Here is an 18,673-nt window from a genome sequence, read left to right on the forward strand (position 1 = left end):
CTAGAAAGGAGTTAATGTAAGTCTTTAATCTGTTCAGTCCATTTGGTGTCCAATATGCAGTGGATTGTTGGGAGAAGCTTGGCTTTTATTTGAGGATGAAACTCTGTTCCTTTCCCCAGTCGTTGTGCTATTCCTTTAGCCATTGCAAAGATCATTTCTTATGCTGTAGCTCTTTATTGGTTCCATTTAGAACCAAGGGGCTGCTCTTCTCCCACTTCATAGTTAAATCCCTTGCTACACTTAACATGGCTTATAACTTCTCCCTCAGAGGCCTGAAAATAGATGGCACACGAGTGCTTAAAACTGGTTAATGTTGTAATGGGTGACTAGGGTTTAACTGTTAAATCAGGGGCTGGAATCCTACAAATTTTACAGACTAAGAAAGACTGACTGATCAAGAGAAATCTCCACCATTTGAAGTGTAGTTTTTGAAAGGCATGAAATAGAAGCTGAGTATTTTCTGTAAAATGATTTGCAATTGTTTGCTCTGCTCTCGCTGCTTAGAGTCTGTGGCCCATCGAGACAGTCTTAGGCATGCCAACAAGTCATCTGACAAGTCATATAAGGAGTTGGCGACACAGACTTTTCATTGGCCTGCTCAGCAGAGGGAAGCTAACTCTGGTTGCTATTTAAATCAGCAACAGAGGTGTCAATATGTCTGTGACGTTATTTAAGATGCCTCAGGGAGCCAGGAGTTTATAAATGATTCTTCTGCTTACCTCTGCTAATTTTGGATTTGACGTGTTTACAAACAGAGCTTCTGTTTGTCTATACAGCTCCCCTTCTTAAAGGGCATGGAACCCTTCCCCCCTCGGGCACATAACTAAGCCAAGTAGAGAGAAGGAAAGAAACTGCTCTGGGAATTAAAATGCAGAGATGGAGCAATCCCATTTGAAGCACAAAAAGCCATGATCAAGAGGACACACACATTGTGGTTTATAATGTTGCACCCTGATGGGAAGAGATGAAATGAACAGCAGCCCCAACAGTCCACTTTGGAACTACTCCTATTAACGCTGCCTTTGAACACCTCCACTGCCCCCTCCCAGTTTTACTCTTAAACATGGAGGGCATGTAATTAAAGACTGTATCATAATGTATATGCACAAAGGTGCCAAATTAAGGTTACACAGGCAACCTTAATTGTGGCATTTCCTCACTTGAGTGCTTGACTTTTTAAAGATTTTTGTGAGGAACAGAGATAATTAATGGCTCTAGCACATAGAAGATGGAACCTGAACCCCTGAATTGCCGAAACCCAGTACCAACTTGTCATGGTTAATCCCCATCAAATCTTAAAAGAGGCAGAAAGGATTGTTTGTCTTTAGAGACGGCAGCATCCTGACACCCTTTAAGCAAGGTTGCAGGTGTCAAAGCTAGACTCAGGACTCACAATTTGTCAGACCACTTTGTTTTATTAGCACAGCGCTCTGCTAAAACTCCCAGATAATGTGAGCACCATGCTAGACTCAAACTATCTTATTTATACAGATAAAAGGGCACAAACTTAACAAGATAACAAAAGGAAGCAGAATCTGATAAGTTTACCTGGGCTAGACATGCATATCTTATTTCCTTACTAACTATTACCGATCTCCTGTTAATGTCCCACCATTAGCTTAAGTGGACCCACTGTTTCGTACCTTAAGGTTTCTCTTCCTGACAACTATATTTCAACATTCCTTATTTCTGCTTAAAGGGACATTTCTTTAATCCAGTCTATTTTTACAATATAATTCATTCTACTTTCACACAGGTCAACACAAGCTGCCAGGCCAAGTGATACTGTAGCTGGGCTTCATGCAGAATTCTGGATGCTTTTGTTTTCAATTCAGGTGACTTTGTTTGGAGAGTCGGGATTAAAGGAAGTTTTAAAGGCATGTCGCGCTTCCCTTTCTTTTCTTCCCTTCCCTCCCTGCCCACATAGGCAATCACTCTTCATTTTGTAAGCTTTTAGCAAAGCTTACAAAGGAACAACACTAATCTTAAACCGTGTGCTCCAGGGGGAGGGGCGCTTGTCAGATCTACTGCACTCTCTCAGCATTGGCTGCTGTGCAGAAAAATAGTCAAATGGCCAATATGCAGACACTAAGGGCTGTGCGAGATAAAGCTAATGTGAAAAGTGGTGCAGTAGCTGCAGCTACTAGATGGACATCTGTTATTGACCTTGCATTTGTTAACGCTCATTTCTCTCCTGAACAGGAAATAAAAGGAAATCGCTTGGGGTCGGGAGGGCAGAAACATCAGACTCCAAAAGGCTAACTAGGTAAAAGTCATGAAGTTTTGGTTGATCATCTGCTTCTCAAGGCAAGTGCACCGCTTGTATTTTGAACATTATGTCCTTGACTTCATTGTCCTTTAGCTAGGCTCCTACTGCTAATGTCTGCCGTGGACATATTTACTACAGAGTGCCAGCAATCACTTCTTTTAGGTCACTTCATACAGCTCTACCCCGATATAATGCGACCCGATATAACACGAATTCGGATATAATGCGGTAAAGCAGCACTCTGGGGGGGAGGGGCTGCACGCTCTGGCGGATCAAAGCAAGTTCAATATAACGCGGTTTCACCTATAACGCGGTAAGATTTTTTGGCTCCCAAGGACAGCGTTATATCGGGGTAGAGGTGTATGTTCTTAATTGGTTTCCCAGGCACCCACTGCAATGCAACCTCTCTATAAGGCATCCTAAAATGCTTGAAAGCGCGGTGTCTTTCCTCACTGTTTGGTATTCTGTCTTAGCATGCAGGGGATAAACAGTGATCAGATGTACAGAAACACTGGTGTCACTGTGGCATTGCTATCACAAAGGAGGATGGGAATTTGGAAAGAAGGGATGTCACTTGCAATCCTACAGCTGCCCATCATAGTTTGGCATCTTTATTTTAGATAAACTGGCATATAGGTAAGGAGAGTGGACCCATCCTTACACAAGAATAGGTAATCAAGCCGTCGTCTGTTAGAGGTGATGTGGGCAGGATTTTAAGATGGAAAAGTTACTAGGGAGGTCTGTTCAGAGTTTCTGTGCCTGTGCCTTAGTGAAAATCTATGTAAACACTTCAGATAAGTAGAGTTTTAAAAGCATAACACAATGACAACAGTATTAAATACTGCTTGTTAATCATTTCATAAATGCTCCATTCACCCAATGAATTTTTCAGCACCAGCATCCCACAAATGACTCTTTTCACGATTTCTTTCCTTTCAGTGTTTAAGAACATAAGAAAGACCATAGTGGGTCAGACCAAAGGTCCATCTAGCCTAGTATCCTGTCTTCTGACAGTGGCCAATGCCAGGTGCCCCAGAGGGAATGAAGAGAACAGGTAATCATCAAGGGATCCATCCCCTGTCACCCATTCCCAGCTTCTGGCAAACAGAGACTAGGGATGCCATTGATGGACCTTTCCCCCAGGAACTTATCTAGCTCTGTTTTGAATCCTGTTATAGTCTTGGCCTTCACAACATCCTGTGGCAAGGAGTTCCACAGGTTGACTGTGCATTGTGTGGAAAAAAAATAATTTCTTTTGTTTGTTTCAAACCTGCTGACTATTAACTTCATTTGGTGAGCCCTAGTTCTTGTGTTATGAGGCGGAGTAAATAGCACTTCCTTATTTACTTTCTCCACACCAGTCATGATTTTGTAGACATCATATCCCCCCCCCTTAGTTGTCTCTTTTTTTCCAAGCTGAAAAGTCCCAGTCTTATTAAGCTCTCCTCATACAGCAGCTGTTCCATACCCTTAATCATTTTTGTTGCCCTTTTCTGGACCTTTTCCAATTCCAATATATCTTGTTTTGAGATGGGACAATTACATCTACACGCAGTATTCAAGATGTGGGCATACCATGGATTTATATAGAGGCAATATGATATTTTCTATCTTCTTATCTATCCCTTTCTTAATGATTCCCAGCATTCTGTTTGTTTTTTTGACTGCCACTGCATATTGAGTGGATGTTTCTATTTTCAAAAATGTTTTCGCATTAAAAAAATAAACTGCATATCCCACTAAATCCAGGATCTAAAACAGAACTCCTATGAAAGTGTTCCTCTTTAATACACCCGATACCAGTGAATGAAGTGACTTTTGGATTTTATATCCCTTTTTATAATATCTCTCTGTATTAAATCACAACTGGGAAGCTTTCATTGTAAAGATTTTTACTTAAGAATCACATGACCTTGGTGTTTTCTTACAGAGAGAGCACAGTTGTATTTCGATAGTGACTAATCTAATTCATCAGCAGGGCTGGAGTATGGGGAAAACACTTTGACACATGTATAGAATTCAATTTTTAGATGTTCAATAGTTTGTCAGACTTTGATCCCAAGCACTAAGGACTCTCCTGCCTCCTCCCTCCAGGCCGCCTTCAGCCCTCCTAGCTTAGAATTTCCCTTGCAACTCGCCAACCTTAAAGGCTGAGTCCATGAGCTGGGTCACTGCAGAGCCATAGGAGACACTCCATCTTCCAGGCACTGAACACCTTATGTAACCTAGGGAAATAAACCCAAGTAGCAGAGTGGTAGCACAGAAGGCTTAGTATTCATTAATTTAACCTGAAGCTATTCACGTTAAATAGGTGAGAGATTTACTGTGTGTGTATGATCATTATCTATTATCACTATCTGCTAAGGGCTGCTCTGTTGTTTACTTGACTGAATTATTTAGCAAAATTAAGCTGCAATCTCCATGCTGCCCATTAGTTAGAACTCTATTTGCATACAGCAGTTGCTCGCTGGTAATCAAAAATATGACTATTTAGCACAGTAAACTGCCTGCCGAGGAAGGGGCCTTTGTGGATTGCTTGGGAATAGGAATGGTGAAGTAAACTGGGGATCAAATTAAGTCTTTTAGTGAATACAAGGTGGATCTTTAAAAACTGATAGAGAATAGGACATATTTTGGCTAGGGTGTTGTGTTTACCAACTAGAGCAAACCATTCACAATCATCTCTTTTTAAAGGAATGATCTTATGACAAAACTCACGTTGACTCTAATGGCACATTTCAATTATAGCAGCAGCATCAGGACCTAATGAAAAAAGTGTGATGGATTTGTTTGAATGTGTTTCTACGGGTAGACTTCAGAAACAGTGGTAGTAAAACATTGGATATGGTGGACGGTCACATACTTGCTTTGATCACAAAGTAATGAATACTCCCAGATTCCCATCTAAATGCAATAATGTCATGGGGAAAGGAAAGAGAAAATGGTATTAGAGAGACTTTATCTGGTTTGGAGTCTCAGATTTAGGGCCCAATCCTGCTCCAGCTGAAGTCAAGGAGAGTTTTATTATGGAATTCAAAGGGAAAAGGCTCAGGACCATAATCGTGCCAGTTAATCTCATTTGCCTGAGGGCTTTAAGAGGGTGAATGTGGAGCTCAAGGAGATTAAAGAGGTGAATTCTGATCGCTTAAACACAAGTGCATCTAAGAAAATTTTGAAGTGAGACTGAGCCACAGGAACTGGAAAGAAAGTGTAGAGTTGTGTGTGTCCTTCTTTTATCTAAAGATTTATTTAGGGGTGCATTGGAGGTAGGGAAATAGTAACCTGTCATGCTACTGCTAACTAATAAACAGTACAACCTATTCTTGGGCTGCACTGCTACTGGCTCACAGATTCAGAATGTGGTGTGCGCGCACAGATGTGCTGTGAGACCCTACCATGACTCACCATCTGCCTTTAACTTGTGCAACCTTGTTATGTAGGAGATCCAGCTAGATCATGGTGGGCTTTTCTAGTCTTAGTCTTATGAACCTTAAGAAGGTGGATATCCAACATCAAAAGTTCATTGTTATTGGTTCACTTGCTGCCACCCCTAAATATGTTCCTGTTTTGGATACACTGATTTACATACTCTTACTGTGGAGGTTTCCTCTAGTTATACAGCTTGCTCTACCTCTGGCCTTTTCATGCTACTCCCGCCCCCAACATTTGAATTTTGCTCCAATCATGAATGTTGGGACATATGCACAGCCTAGCCAATGACACTGTTGAGGAGAGCCACTCTAAGTGTGTGGGGGTTTTTGTTTGTTGGTTTTGTTTTTTAAGTGCTCTTAATCCTCATTATTTGGAGATCTGTTTTTTGTTCTGTGCATGCAGTCAAGAAGACACACATTTTGTTATGCTTCTGTGTAACTTCTTGCTCAGATAGGCAGAGGATGCTATTTAGTACGAGGTCCAAACTCCACAGATACAATTTTGGTAACCAGACGAAAAGGCATATTTGCATTTGGGTGCAGGGGAACTTTGTATGTAAATAGCTACACATCAAGCAGAAGGTACCCTCTGCAATCTGCCACTTATGCCTATTTGGCAGCCTTAGTGGTCAGAACCATGCAAAGTGGTTCTGAAAAGGCCAACATGAGCATTGTGGTTTATTGGGCTTGATGTTAAGTTTCCATATGTTTTGCGTACAGAATGCTGTGTTCTCTTAATACTTTAATTAGCACTTTTCACATTTGCTCTCTCCATCTGAGAGTTCTCCCTTGTATTTAACAGAGGGTTACGTTCACTCCTGGTGTAAGCAAGTACAGTTTCTTTTAAGTATATGGAGTTGGTTGCTTATTCCAGTTTGGCCTAGAGCAGGGGTAGGCAACCTATGGCTGATTTTCAGTGGCACTCTCACTGCCCAGGTCCTGGCCACCGGTCCAGGGGGCTCTGCATTTTAATTTAATTTGAAATGAAGCTTCTTAAACATTTAAAAAACCTTATTTACTTTACATACAACAATAGTTTAGTTATATATTATAGACTTATAGAAAGAGACCTTCTAAAAATGTTAAAATGTACCATATTACCGGCACGTGAAACCTTAAATTAGAGTGAATAAATGAAGACTTGGCACACCACTTCTGAAAGGCCTCCTCCTGCAAACTCCAGTTCCTAGGATCAGTTCCATTAACTGCAAAGCAATGGGCCTATTTTCATGATTGAAGACTGATCAAATGAAAGGACTGGAGCCTGAAGTGCTCACAAGTACAACAGGCCTCTTATTTTGGGTGCCTGACCTGACACTGAGGTGTAGAGCATCCACAACTCCAGGGGAGATGCAGGTGCTCAGCACCTCTGGAAATTGGGTCTTAGATGTCTCACTTTGGGCAGCTGTAAACTGAGACCCTCAAATTCACTGGCCACTTATCAAAACTCTGGCCCTTCTGGGCCATAGCGAATGGATTCTCGCATCTTTCCTCTTACTCAATGACCAAAGCTGGAGCAGAGAGAAATATAGTCAAGGGGATAGTTTTCATTTCCATAGTCAGGGGTTTATAGAAGAGCATCATGCTGACAAGCTGAAGCAAAAGCACCATTCAGTTAGAAAACCCTGAACATCCTAAGTGTAAAAGCATGAGAGCTTATTGCGTCCCTGTGAAGCTGAGGCTGTCAGATCCATTCTGTTTCCAAACCCAGTGAATTGAAATTATTACTGCCAAAGTCAACAGTACAAAGGGGGGGGGGGGGAATAACTCCCTGGCTGAAGGGCTGGCAATTAATTTTGTGCTTAGTGTGTTTTTAAGGGGGGGAAATCAGGTTACAAATGTTAACAGGAAAGTCAGTCTTGGTTTTGTTGTAACAGCTGAGCCATAATCTAACTGGGCCTGGGTCTCCTCTCATCTGCTTTAGTCCAAGTCCAGCTCAGGGCATTTCAGTGTTGAGTTTGTCCCATCCAGTGAGGCAGCCTGGGGCTAATCATGTCAGTACTCAGGGGTGGTTTCTTGGGGGGAGGTGTTGACTATTTTGCCATCCCGGTTAACGGATCCGTAGAAACTGAGCACATCAGAGGCAGGGGAAACAAGCAGGGTCCTGCAGCTACACCTGGTGAGGAAGCAATGGCTGCCTCGCAAGGGAAAAATAAATCCGAGCTGCACCTAACGGCACTGCCCGGCCGCTCTAGCACCCCTGGCCTGGCGGGATCTTGCAGATGATCCGGTCAATGACTCTGAAAGGAAACACAGTCAGGCACCCACAGCCCGGCGCTGCTCCCACCCAGGCGTAGCACGCAGCAGCGACCCGGCTGCAGCAGCTCCCCTGAAATCCCAGCTCAGCAGCGCACGGGCAGGCAGCTGGGGCGGGGGCGGTCATCCCCCAGGGGCCACCCTCGCCATAGCGCCGGGCCCGCAGCTGGGAGCGGGCAGTGCCAGAGCCTGCGCCACACCTGTTGGCAATGTCCCCTCCCAGCCGATTGGGTTTCAGGCGGTGATTAAGGGCCAGGCCTCCGCTGATTAACCCTTGCAGCGCGCCCACGGCTGCGGGGCACGGCCGCTCTCCGCCGAGAGAAGCCGCCCGGGACTGACAGCCAGCGGGAACTCAAGTGTGTCTCGCCCCCTCCCCACCCCCTTCAGTGTGTTTGCCCGCAGCTGCCTTCCGCGGCTGGGCCGAGCCGGAGCGGCACAGGCCGTGGGGAGGAGGAATTCAGTGTCCCTAAAAATAGCCGCACTTAGCGAGACCCTGTGACTTCCCGCTCTCCAGGGCGGGCGGCCCGCGGGCTGCCTTTGGCCGGTGACCCTGGTGATTGCGCCCAGCATGCGCCTAAGCCCCTCTCCCTGCGCCCTGCAGGCTGGGCTCGGCTGAGGGCTCTGGCCCCGACCGGCTGGAGTGGGGAGGGGGCAGAAAAGCACGTGCTCAGGCCAGGCTCGCGGCTTCTCCCGTGCTGGGGGCTGGCCAGGCTAGCTCCGCTAATCGGGGGGGTTGGCGCGCTCAGACGGGGCTTCGCAAGGCTCCCCAGCGCAAGGTAGGTGAAAGACACCGAACGAGCCAAGCGTGCGGGTGGTGGCGAGCGGAGTATAGCGCGGCACAAGAGAGCGGTTGCAGCGCACTCCGCTCGCAGTGGTCCCCGGGGACGCCTTCCCCTTCTTCTAAAGAGCGGCTCCGAATTGAGGCGCTGCTGCTTAGTAGTTAACCGCTTCTCTGCTCTCCACCTCCCGGGCATCTAGGGAATCATAACTCCCGGCCCCGGGACCCCAGTAGCGTCGCTTCTCGCTGGTTACATCTCGCAACACCCCGGCTGCTCCCAAGAGCAGATGCAATACTGTCCCTAATTAAGCAGAGGTTGGCGGAGGCTCGGCAAGCCAAGGTAAATTGGGATGGGGGAGGTTGCGTCCCGAAACGCATCTTCCTGCCATGGTTCGTCTCCCCCTTGTCCGGAGAGGTGTGGAGTGGGGGGAGAGAAGGAAGGGAGACGCTGCGGTAGTGAAAGGGTTACGCGCTAGGCGCCTGACATTACGCGCTGGGGTGTAGCTGGAAAAGGGACCCACGGATAACGTGCATGAAATGGGTTGCTGAAGTGGCCAAGCAGAAGGACTTTCATTGAACCGTTTGAAGGCGAACGCCTTGGGCTCTCCTGGTGGCGGCTTCTCCTGCTTCCTCTGTTGGGTGCATGAAACTGGGCACCTACAGCAGTGGCCCGATTTCAGGGGATCTCGCTGCCTGTAGCCCCCATTCGGTTTCTCGGGGGTTCGGGCCGTTTGGCTGCGGACCTGGAGAAACGGTTTAGGTGCTTTAGGGATCCCAGTCTGAAGCCTTTGGCCTCTCCGCGGAGGGCTTTGGGGCGGCTTTTGGAGAACCCCCGAGGAAGGCTGGCTGGCTCTGCGTGTGTGATCTGCAAAGGATCTCCAGCCTAAATATAGAAGCGTCACCGTTTGCGTGTACTAAGTATTCAGAAACCCGGTGTGCCCAGGGCAGCTCGCTGCTGCTTTCTGCTACGGTGCGTCGCTCCTGTTTGTTGGCAGGGAAGAGATCGTGCCAGAAATGGCACTTGTCAGGGCCATACCTAAGAGCGGGGTGTAGTTTTTGGGTTCACGTGTCCGATGAAGCTAGAATGCTGCCCAGACCTGGCCAGAGCGGATCGTTGGGTGACCGTCTCTTGCTTCACCTAAGCTACAGGCGTACGATTTTCGTACTGCGAAGGGTGACGCGAAGCCGAGCGAGACTGCGGGGTGTGATTGGGTAGGAAATGCTTGACACGGGACTATAGCTCCCTAGTGTTAACTGTCTGCATCTTCAACGTGCTGGGTGGTTTAACAACAACGCAGAACCGCCCTCTGAACTAGCACCAGTCGAAAGGAATCGAGCAGCGCCACCGGGGAGTGCTGAATGCGACCTTTTCTAATGCACTTTCCAAACCAAGCCTCCCAAGATCATGGTTCTTCCTGAATCGCTGGTCTAAAAACCACAAAAGGGTATGAAGGCGAGTAAGAACCACCCCACCAAGAGCAGACAATAGATCCTATGACCTGCGCCCCTTATTCTAGCAAAATGCCCATTTATAACCTCCTGAGCGTTGTTTGGCCTGAGCCAGGACTGCAGCGGGGGGCTTGGGGAGGGGGTTTATTTGTCGCAAAGGTCAGAGCAGCGGGTGCCGATGAGTTAGTGGCAGGTTGAAGAACTGCTGGGCTGTTTCTATAGCCGCGTTCAATCTCCTCCCTGAGAGGAAGGGAAAGTTCAGAACCAAGGCTCTCGCGGCTCGTAGGGAACCGAAACCCCTTATTTATGAGATGTAGTGAGCGCACGGGCGCGTCTCTGTATAGCACCCAGACGCGTAAGGCGCAAGGGGGACAGCACCTATTGCTCCATGGGGCGCCTTGAAAACAGCCAGGATCCCGGGAGATGGAAAACACAGAGGCCATCGCAGACTTGTAGAGGGAAACTGGCGGGACGGTGTCCGCGTGAAATAGGAGCGGGTCTGTGGCTTCCCACCAGCCCGCAGGCCGTGGAGCTAGTTTGATCCTTCTCAAAAATACCCGTGGGATGCCGCTAAGCACGCGGTCGGTACCCGCTCGCCCCGAGAGCTGCTCCTTTAGCAGGCGGGTCTGTGCAGAAAAACGCTCCCGCTGCTACTTGAAGGGGTTGCCACCTTTCAGACTCCCCGCCCCTCCCCCCCAGCTGCTGCTTTCCTGTTTGTCTGCAGCAACAGGGTCCCGCTCCTGCGTGAGCCAGCCTCCCGGCCCCTACTCCTCACCCCGCGCTGCATTTCCCGGCTTGGTTCGTATCCGCCGGACCGAATCGGTGTGTGCTGGGGGGGTGGGGGGATCCTCGCCTCCCGCCTGGGACCGAGCCAGGGCTCTCTGCTGGCTTAGCTACAGCTCCCCTCCCAAGGCAAGAGTTTGGCCCAGCCTTGTTACAGCGACCCCGGGGAAATCCCCGGAGCGCCTGGCCCTGGGGCGGGTCACAGCCTGGGCTAGCAGGCGCTGGAAGTGCCTCTCCGTCTCCAGCCGCGTATGTCCCCGAGCCCGTTACCAGCCCCTGCACGCCTCGCTCCCTGCTCCGGGGCACGTCTCGCCCGCAGCCCCAGCGCCGGCTCATCCCTGGCCCCAGGCCAGGCGGCCCCAGCTGCGATCTAAGCCGTGGCGGGGGGTGCTGGGTTATTGCCCCACGCGGTGATCCCAGGATCGGTGCCCAGGTTTGGGGAGAGGGGGAGGCGAGAGCCCCGCCCCCCCCCGGCAGCCGGCAAGGGGCTGATGCTGGCAGAGGGGGGAGTAGCTGACGCTGACTGGGGCTACGGTGAATACAGAGCAGGGGCTTTGTCTGCTGGCGTGTCCACAAAGGCCCCGCAGGCAGCTAGCGCTGGGGCCGGGGGGGGGGGGACGGGGCAGGATGACTCCCCCCCAAACCCCGTTTCTAGCAGGAGGGTCTGGGCAGCAGCCCACCCCTCCCCGGCCACCACTCGCCTGCGGGATCCCTGGGGCGGAGGGCAGCGGGGAAGGGGCTGTGGGTCCCCTCCCTTGTCCTGGCCTTCCCCCGGCAGGCAGCGACCCCCGTTCCGCAGTGTGCCCGCCCCGGGCCCGCGGCTCCCTCCTTCCTTCCCCCAGAGGGGGGATGCGGCGAGCTCATCTTGCACCCCCCCGCCCCGCCTCCGGTCTGCTCCATCTCCCCTGTCCGGTCTGCTCCACACACATCCCGCGCCCCCCACCGGTCTGACTCCGGTCTGCTGCACCCACCCCCGCGCCCCCCTCCGGTCTGCTCCGCACCCACCCCGCGCCCCCTCCGGTCTGCTCCACCCCCTCCCCGCCTCTCCAGTCTGCTCCCCACACACCGCGCCCCCTTCGGTCTGTCCTATTCCCCCCCCGCGCCTCCGTCCGGTCCGCTCCATCCCCCGCCCCTCCGGTCTGCCCCCCCCCAGGTCCGGTCTGCTCCACACACACCCCGCGCCCCCCACCGGTCCGACCCCCCGCCCCTCCGGTTTGCTCCACCCCCCCGCGCCCGGAGCCGGGGAGGGGGCCGCTCCGTGCAGCCGGCACAGCGGGGCGGAGGGACGGGGGGAGACTCTGCCCAGGCGTCCCCGTCACTCACCGCACCCCGTCTCCTCTCTCGTGCAGGCGGCGCAGCGGCGGGGAGACTCCGCACCGGCCCAGGAGGAGGAAGAGGAGCGGGTGGTTTTTTGTTTTTTCCCCTTCTAGGATCCCCCCCTTTTCCTCCCCCCTCGCCCCCCTTCCCCTCCCCGCCGCGGTTTCTCTCTGGGTCCGGCCGGCCGGCGAGCGCCAGTCTCCGGGGGGATCTCTCCGAGCAAGCTGGGATCTATGAGCGGGAAGGTGATCAAGCCCAGAGAAGAGAAAGATGCTTCCAAGGGTAAGTCCGCCCGCCCGAGCCTGCTGCCTCGCATGACCCCGGCTTGCTCCATGCATCGTGCGTCCCTCCCGGGGACCTGGGGGGGCGGGGGGCACCGCACAACCCCCCCGGCCTGCTCTCGATCTGGGGGGGGTGTGTGAGAGCAGCATCCCGCCGGGGGGCGCGGTGGGTGCTGCCCCTGCTCGCACAGCAGCACCCAGCGTCTGGACCAGGTGTCAATAGTGTGTGTGAACGGGGCGGGGGAGAATTCGCTTCTGTGCTCGCAGCAAGTGGGGGGGAGGGGGGAGGCAAATGGGGCCCGCAGTGCTGGATGCGTCTCCCGGAGAGGTCTCTCCCCCCCCGCGGTTGGAGCCGGATTTGGGCTCGCTTTCCGTTCAGGTGCCCGGCCAGCTAGGGAGCGATCCCCAAGGCCGCCCCCCCCCCCCGACGCTAGTCTGCTCTCTGGCCCCGGGTGTGTGTGTGTGTGTGTGTGTGTCACAGGCTGCGAGCAGGGAGCCGAAACCCCCTGTGCCCCCCAGCCAGGCAGCGGGTCCCCTGTGCAATCTGCACGGGGAGGTAGGGGTGTGTGTGTGGTGGTGGGGGGGATGCTGTGTATCCGATTCACAATCCCCTCCCCCTGGCCAGCTCCTGCCATGCACTGGCCGGGTTTTGCTACTGGATGTAAACTGGGTAACAATTGCCATGGAGACGGGAGGAGGAGGAGGAGCGGAGTTGCAGAGAACCGCAAGTGGATTAGTTGGCTTTACAGCTCTGTGGCATGGCAGCTGAGCGGCTGCTGGGAGATGCACAGCGGCAGAACAGAATGCATAGGAGAGGAGGGTGTGTGTTTGGGGCGGGGGCTGTTGGCAATCTGGGGGAGATGCTGCTGCTTCTCCCCCTTCACAAGGATGGTGCAGGGTTTCCGTTAAGAACCCTTCCCCCACACCTGGCTGTGTCCAAGGGGTTAGTATACGCCTTGCACTGGCCAACTAGATCCCAGAACAAGAACACCGTTTTGCTTGATAATAATTACAAAAACCTGCTCTTTCCAATATAGAGCTTATAAAGTAGACAATCCCAGGTGTCAGGCTTTAATGGGCTCCACACACAAGGTTAAATGTGGCTGGCAATTAGTCTGTATTAGGGCCTATTTAATTTGGAATATTGGATGAGTACATTCAGGAAGGTAGCCTGTGTGTGCTGCATCTTTTTAATAAGGAGCATTGCTACCTGTTTTCAATATATCTATCAACTGCCTTAAATATTTATTTATAAGATAGAGTGGAGCCACTGGGCTCTTACAGATGAATTACACAATGATTTTAACCTTCCATGAAGGAAAAAAAAACAGTTTCTGCCTTTTTTTAAAAGAAATAAACAAGTTTTCTGGTATGTTATTTATTTGCTTTTAGCAGTCCTAGCACATCTTGACCAAAGCCAGGTAATTCAATTTCAAGGCTGACACCCTTTTCATGTATTCCTTTTTTTAGTTTCTTGGCTTCTAAGGTCATGTTAAAAACATTGCATCGTGCAAACTTGTTTTTGTGTTTAATACGCTTTTTAAACTAAGTTTTGTTTCCTCTTGTTATATCGTATCTATTGTCTTCAAAATATTGATTTAAAATATTTTTATTGAATTGCTTTTGGTGGAAAATATGAAAATCCATAATCTGGATGTGTCAAAAAACTACACTTTCCAAAGAAAAAATTCTTACACTGAATGGTCTTTTTCTTTTAAAAATATACTTCACTGTCAAAGTCTGTTAGCAACCATTTTTTGTTAATGGCTTGTTTACCAAAAAGGTATCAAAATAACTTAACAAGCAATACAGAATGAAAGGTTCCTGCATTCTAAGGAGTTGTTTTGCATGATTTAGAACTGCATTATAATCTTAAACAAGAAGATTCTGTAATGCTTGCTCTTTAGTGTAACGTTTCCAAATTTTCAATGTAACTTAAGTGTTTAATGTTTTGTTCAGTCTGAAAATCATTATCTTTATCTTTACATGCACTTATTAATGTACCTTACACTTTCGGGTGCATATGTATAGTTTGTGTGGCATACTCATATTTCCCGAAACATTGAGGCAAACACATATAACTGACTGAGACCGACTTACACGCAGACCCAAAAGTGTCCCTGAGCATGTACCATAAAGTGTATATGCCAAAACCCCGAGGAAAACTACATTGGGATGAGTCTTTTAGAACTGGCATGAGTGTCTTCTCTCTCAATCTAGATCTAAACTTAAATTGACTAATATATCAAAAATCAACATAAGGAGATAATATTTACAGGAAGTTTGATATCTTTGTAGCAGTGTGTGGCTATAGTTGTTTTCTTTGAATTTCTGCAGTGCACCCCAATGTGGTGGTAAGGAGATAATATTTATCAATTTCTCCATGGAAGTTCTCTTCAAAGGCTCTGGATACTGATTTCCTATTTGAATTAGTTTTTCTTCAAAACGGTTGGAGGTTTCTTGGGATGACTGACAGTGATGGCATTCTTCACTAAACGTTTAAACGGATACAGCCGTTCTCAAAATGGGCTGGCTGTTCTATCTGTGTATCAGAACTGTACTCTGAGTGGAAGCTAGAGGAAGGTTTGCCATTGTATATGTGTGTGCACTCTTTATGCTTCTGGGTTGGCTAAGCAGTCCTGGAAAGGATGATGCACAGTTATATTTATGTAAATTCACGTGGTTTGTTTTGGAGAGATTTTCCTGCATCCCTTGTTCTCTCAAATATATTGTGGAGTTAAGTACTTGACATAAACAAAGCTTGCAGACTACTATGGTTCCACACTGAGTGACAATGGAAATTGTTTTCATAGTGAGAATTGAATATCAATCTTTCTCTTTATACCTGTGAAACTTTGTATCAAAGAGGAAAATGCTTATTTATTCTCAAAATAAGACTTCCCCCTCCCCAGTGTTTTTCAACTGGACTTGTAAGGTCAAATTCAGCGCTAATATAAGCAGATGGAACTCCAATGAAGTCTGTGGAATTATCTCTACTTACAGTAGCTCTTAACTGGATCCATGAAGTAGGTCTTGATTACAATAGAATCATGAAAAGTTGTGCCCCTGGATATAACAAGACATGCATAGGAAGTGTTCTCTGCTTGTGTAAAGTATTTTAGATCAAATTGTCTGTTGAGTTACACCTGTGCAACCCTACTGACTCCAGTAAGGGAATATAACAGCAGGAAGAATTGTCTCTAATTTAAAAATAAGTGCTCTTCTTGCATCCTCCCTGGAGAGGGAAGCAAGTATTGGTCTCAACTCTTGTTAGTCCCCCTATTTATAACTACTTACCTATAACCCCAGGCGCAGCTGCTTTTAAAAATAGCCCGTCAGTACCAGAAGACCAGGTATTTCAGCCTAAGTAATCAATGTGGATTAACACCATGAAGCAGGGCATATGCACCTTTAAATTGTGGAAAATGCTACAGCAGATATGAAAACATTTCAGATGCAAACACTGATTTCTTGTCTAAATATGAGTATTAGACAAGCTGCAAGATATATCCCGCCACTGTTGGAGATGTAAACTCAGAGTCCAGTTGCACAGCTAGGTTTACATCCATGCCTCGAGCAGTACTCTGGCTGTTTCATAAACGAAAACATTTCATTTTTGAAGAACAAAAGTGAGCACCTTGACTACCCCCTTTGCACAAATGCAGGGCCTGAGCTTGCTTTCCTTCAGACTGCAAGTTTCCCTTTGGCTTCAGGGGGAGTCTTGGGTGCTCTAAGAATGCTGCATAAGGCTCTTAGTTCTTGCTGTAGTAGTTGGGCCATCAGAGAGAGTTCCCTTTCAGTTTGAGTTATGTATTCAAGAAATAGTCAAAATGTTCATCCCTAGATAAACATGTACTTAACACAGGTGAACTCCCTTGAGTCTGATTCCTGACCTGTGGGGTATTGAGAAGTGTGAGTGGGGGCGTGAGATTGTGTGTGGGGGGCGGGAGAGGAAGGAATAGGAGTGGCAGTGGCAAAGCAGATGACTTTTTAGGTAATTCTTTTCTGAAAAAATTGTTGGAAATCTGGTCTGAAGGCTTCTTCTGAGTAGTCTGTCTACTCACTTGCAGAACAGTATAGCCAGCATCCCAGATGGATACCTATGAAGAGTCTTGTTCTATGTTGGGTCTTTATCAGGATCATCTGTTTGGGGCTAAGGTATTTTGTTTTTCTTTGTTAAACGTTTGATTGGGTGAGACAAGCCTTACAGTGAAGGAACAGGGCTTTGGATCAGGTCCTGATTCCTGGGAGAATTTATGCTGTCTCATATTCATACACTATAACCTAGACACTTGAAGAATTTAGTTCAGTCTTTTGGATGGGATGCAATAAACTGGTGATTCCCACATACATGTCCCTGCTGAGGACACTGGGGAAAAATCCCCCAAACCAAAGAAATGAATTGTCTCCCCCGCTTTTCCTCCCCCAGTTTTAATTGTGCAGTTGCAGAACTTCACATAGCAAGATGGCCATAGTCTTTCTTCCTGTTGCCTACCTTGGCTGCAAGGTTTGATAACTTTACACAGAAGTTTCATAGCCTAAGCCAGCAGAGTGACAATATGCAGGCACTATATCTTCTCTGTCTGAATGCAAAATCAGGGAGTATTTTCAAAGCTGACTCAGATTGAAACTCTGTTGAAACAGTGATGCTCAGGGTGAAAGATTTTGGAAGGGTGGATAGTGTTTTAGCTTGGTGACAGCAGGAAACAGAGCACATAAAACATTCAGGTGCCCGGCAGAAAAGTCAGAACTCTGGGAAACCTGCTGGTAGTTGTCTTGTTTGTGGGAGTGCTCCATAATACAGCATGATCCAATTTATGATTGAAAGGTCTAAGGAAAAATGAGACAAATAAATAAGCTGATCTCAACAGTTGTAACATTCACTGATTCATGGGACAATTATTTATTTTAAAGACACAAGGTATAGCAGTGTAAAGACAAGATACGCTGCTACTTTCCTGATCTGAGCCCATTGACTCAAAATATGCTGCAGATGGGAAAATCTTGTGGGAAAACCTGTTGGTGCCTAGGCACTGTTGTTCTGCCAAATCTGGTAGAAAGCAAGGAGTTTCTCTTTATCAAAAGTTTCCTTGCCAGAAAATAGAGCACTGACGGACTTCACCAGTGACAGCAACTGACGCGTGAACTCAGTTTTCTGTTCTGGTAGATTGGATCTAATTATGGCCCATTGCTACTACTGACTTATGCATCAGGAGTTGTATTTGAATAAGAACATAAGAAGGGCCATACTGGGTTAGACCAAAGGTCCATCTAACCCAGTATCCTGTCTACCAACAGTGGCCAGTGCCAGGTGCCCCAGAGGGAGTGAACCTAACAGGTAATGATCAAGTGATCTCTCTCCTGCCATCCATCTCCACCCTCCGACAAACAGAGGCTAGGGACACCATTCCTTACCCATCCTGGCTAATAGCCATTAATGGACTTAACCTCCATTAATTTATCTAGTTCTCTTTTAAATGTTGTTATAGTCCTAGCGTTCACAACCTCCTCAGGCAAGGAGTTCCACAAGTTGACTGTGCGCTGTGTGAAGAACTTCCTTTTATTTGTTTTAAACCTGCTGACCATTTTTTAAACCTTATCTTAATCACTTAATCAGAAGTAATGGTTAAACTTGGTTGTATTATTTTGTTTCCTGTCTATTGTAATTATAAAGGCACCTGCATCATTTCTGTTTGAGATCTCAGATATACTTGACAAGATATCTGCATTACCCACTGTGGAGCGATGGCCAAAATCTGAAGCAAGGCCCCCTTATATTTAATATTAACATCCCACGTCACAACAGATGTTCTCCTGGCGTTAGGTCCTCATCCATTCAAAATTCCCATTGACATCAGTAGGAGTTCTGTGTGTCTGGCTGTAGGATTGGTTCCAATTAGTGGGCTGTTGTTAACATATTCATGCTAGGAATATTTACAGTAACACTCTCTTGTTATGACTCATTATCTATAACTGCATTTGGTTCTGCAAAAGTACAACTCTTCTAAAGATGTAATAACTCCTTCTAAATCTCATGGTGGTATTCTCAACATCTGACCTCTACCTATACGACACTAGCAATTAAAAAAATATGGAAATCACCTTTCAT

General features: G+C 48.0%; 1 protein-coding gene across 3 annotated transcripts in view; it reads left to right on the plus strand.

Annotated features, from left to right (window-relative positions):
• The first annotated feature begins 8,266 nt into the window (after positions 1-8,266).
• Positions 8,267-18,673, plus strand: part of FGF13 (fibroblast growth factor 13) — a 322,227-nt gene continuing 311,820 nt past the window's right edge. The window contains exons 1-2 of one of the 3 annotated variants that reach the window (XM_039488838.1): positions 8,267-8,732; positions 12,316-12,565. In XM_039488838.1, the coding sequence (XP_039344772.1) occupies positions 12,517-12,565 (49 nt within the window). In that variant the 5' untranslated portion in view covers positions 8,267-8,732; positions 12,316-12,516. Of the gene's footprint in view, positions 8,733-9,057; positions 9,075-12,315; positions 12,566-18,673 lie in introns of those variants that run through there. The other 2 variants (XM_039488841.1, XM_039488839.1) reach the window with 2 other exon arrangements.

Source organism: Mauremys reevesii, linkage group 9, assembly GCF_016161935.1.
Source record: "Mauremys reevesii isolate NIE-2019 linkage group 9, ASM1616193v1, whole genome shotgun sequence".
NCBI lineage: Eukaryota > Metazoa > Chordata > Testudines > Geoemydidae > Mauremys > Mauremys reevesii.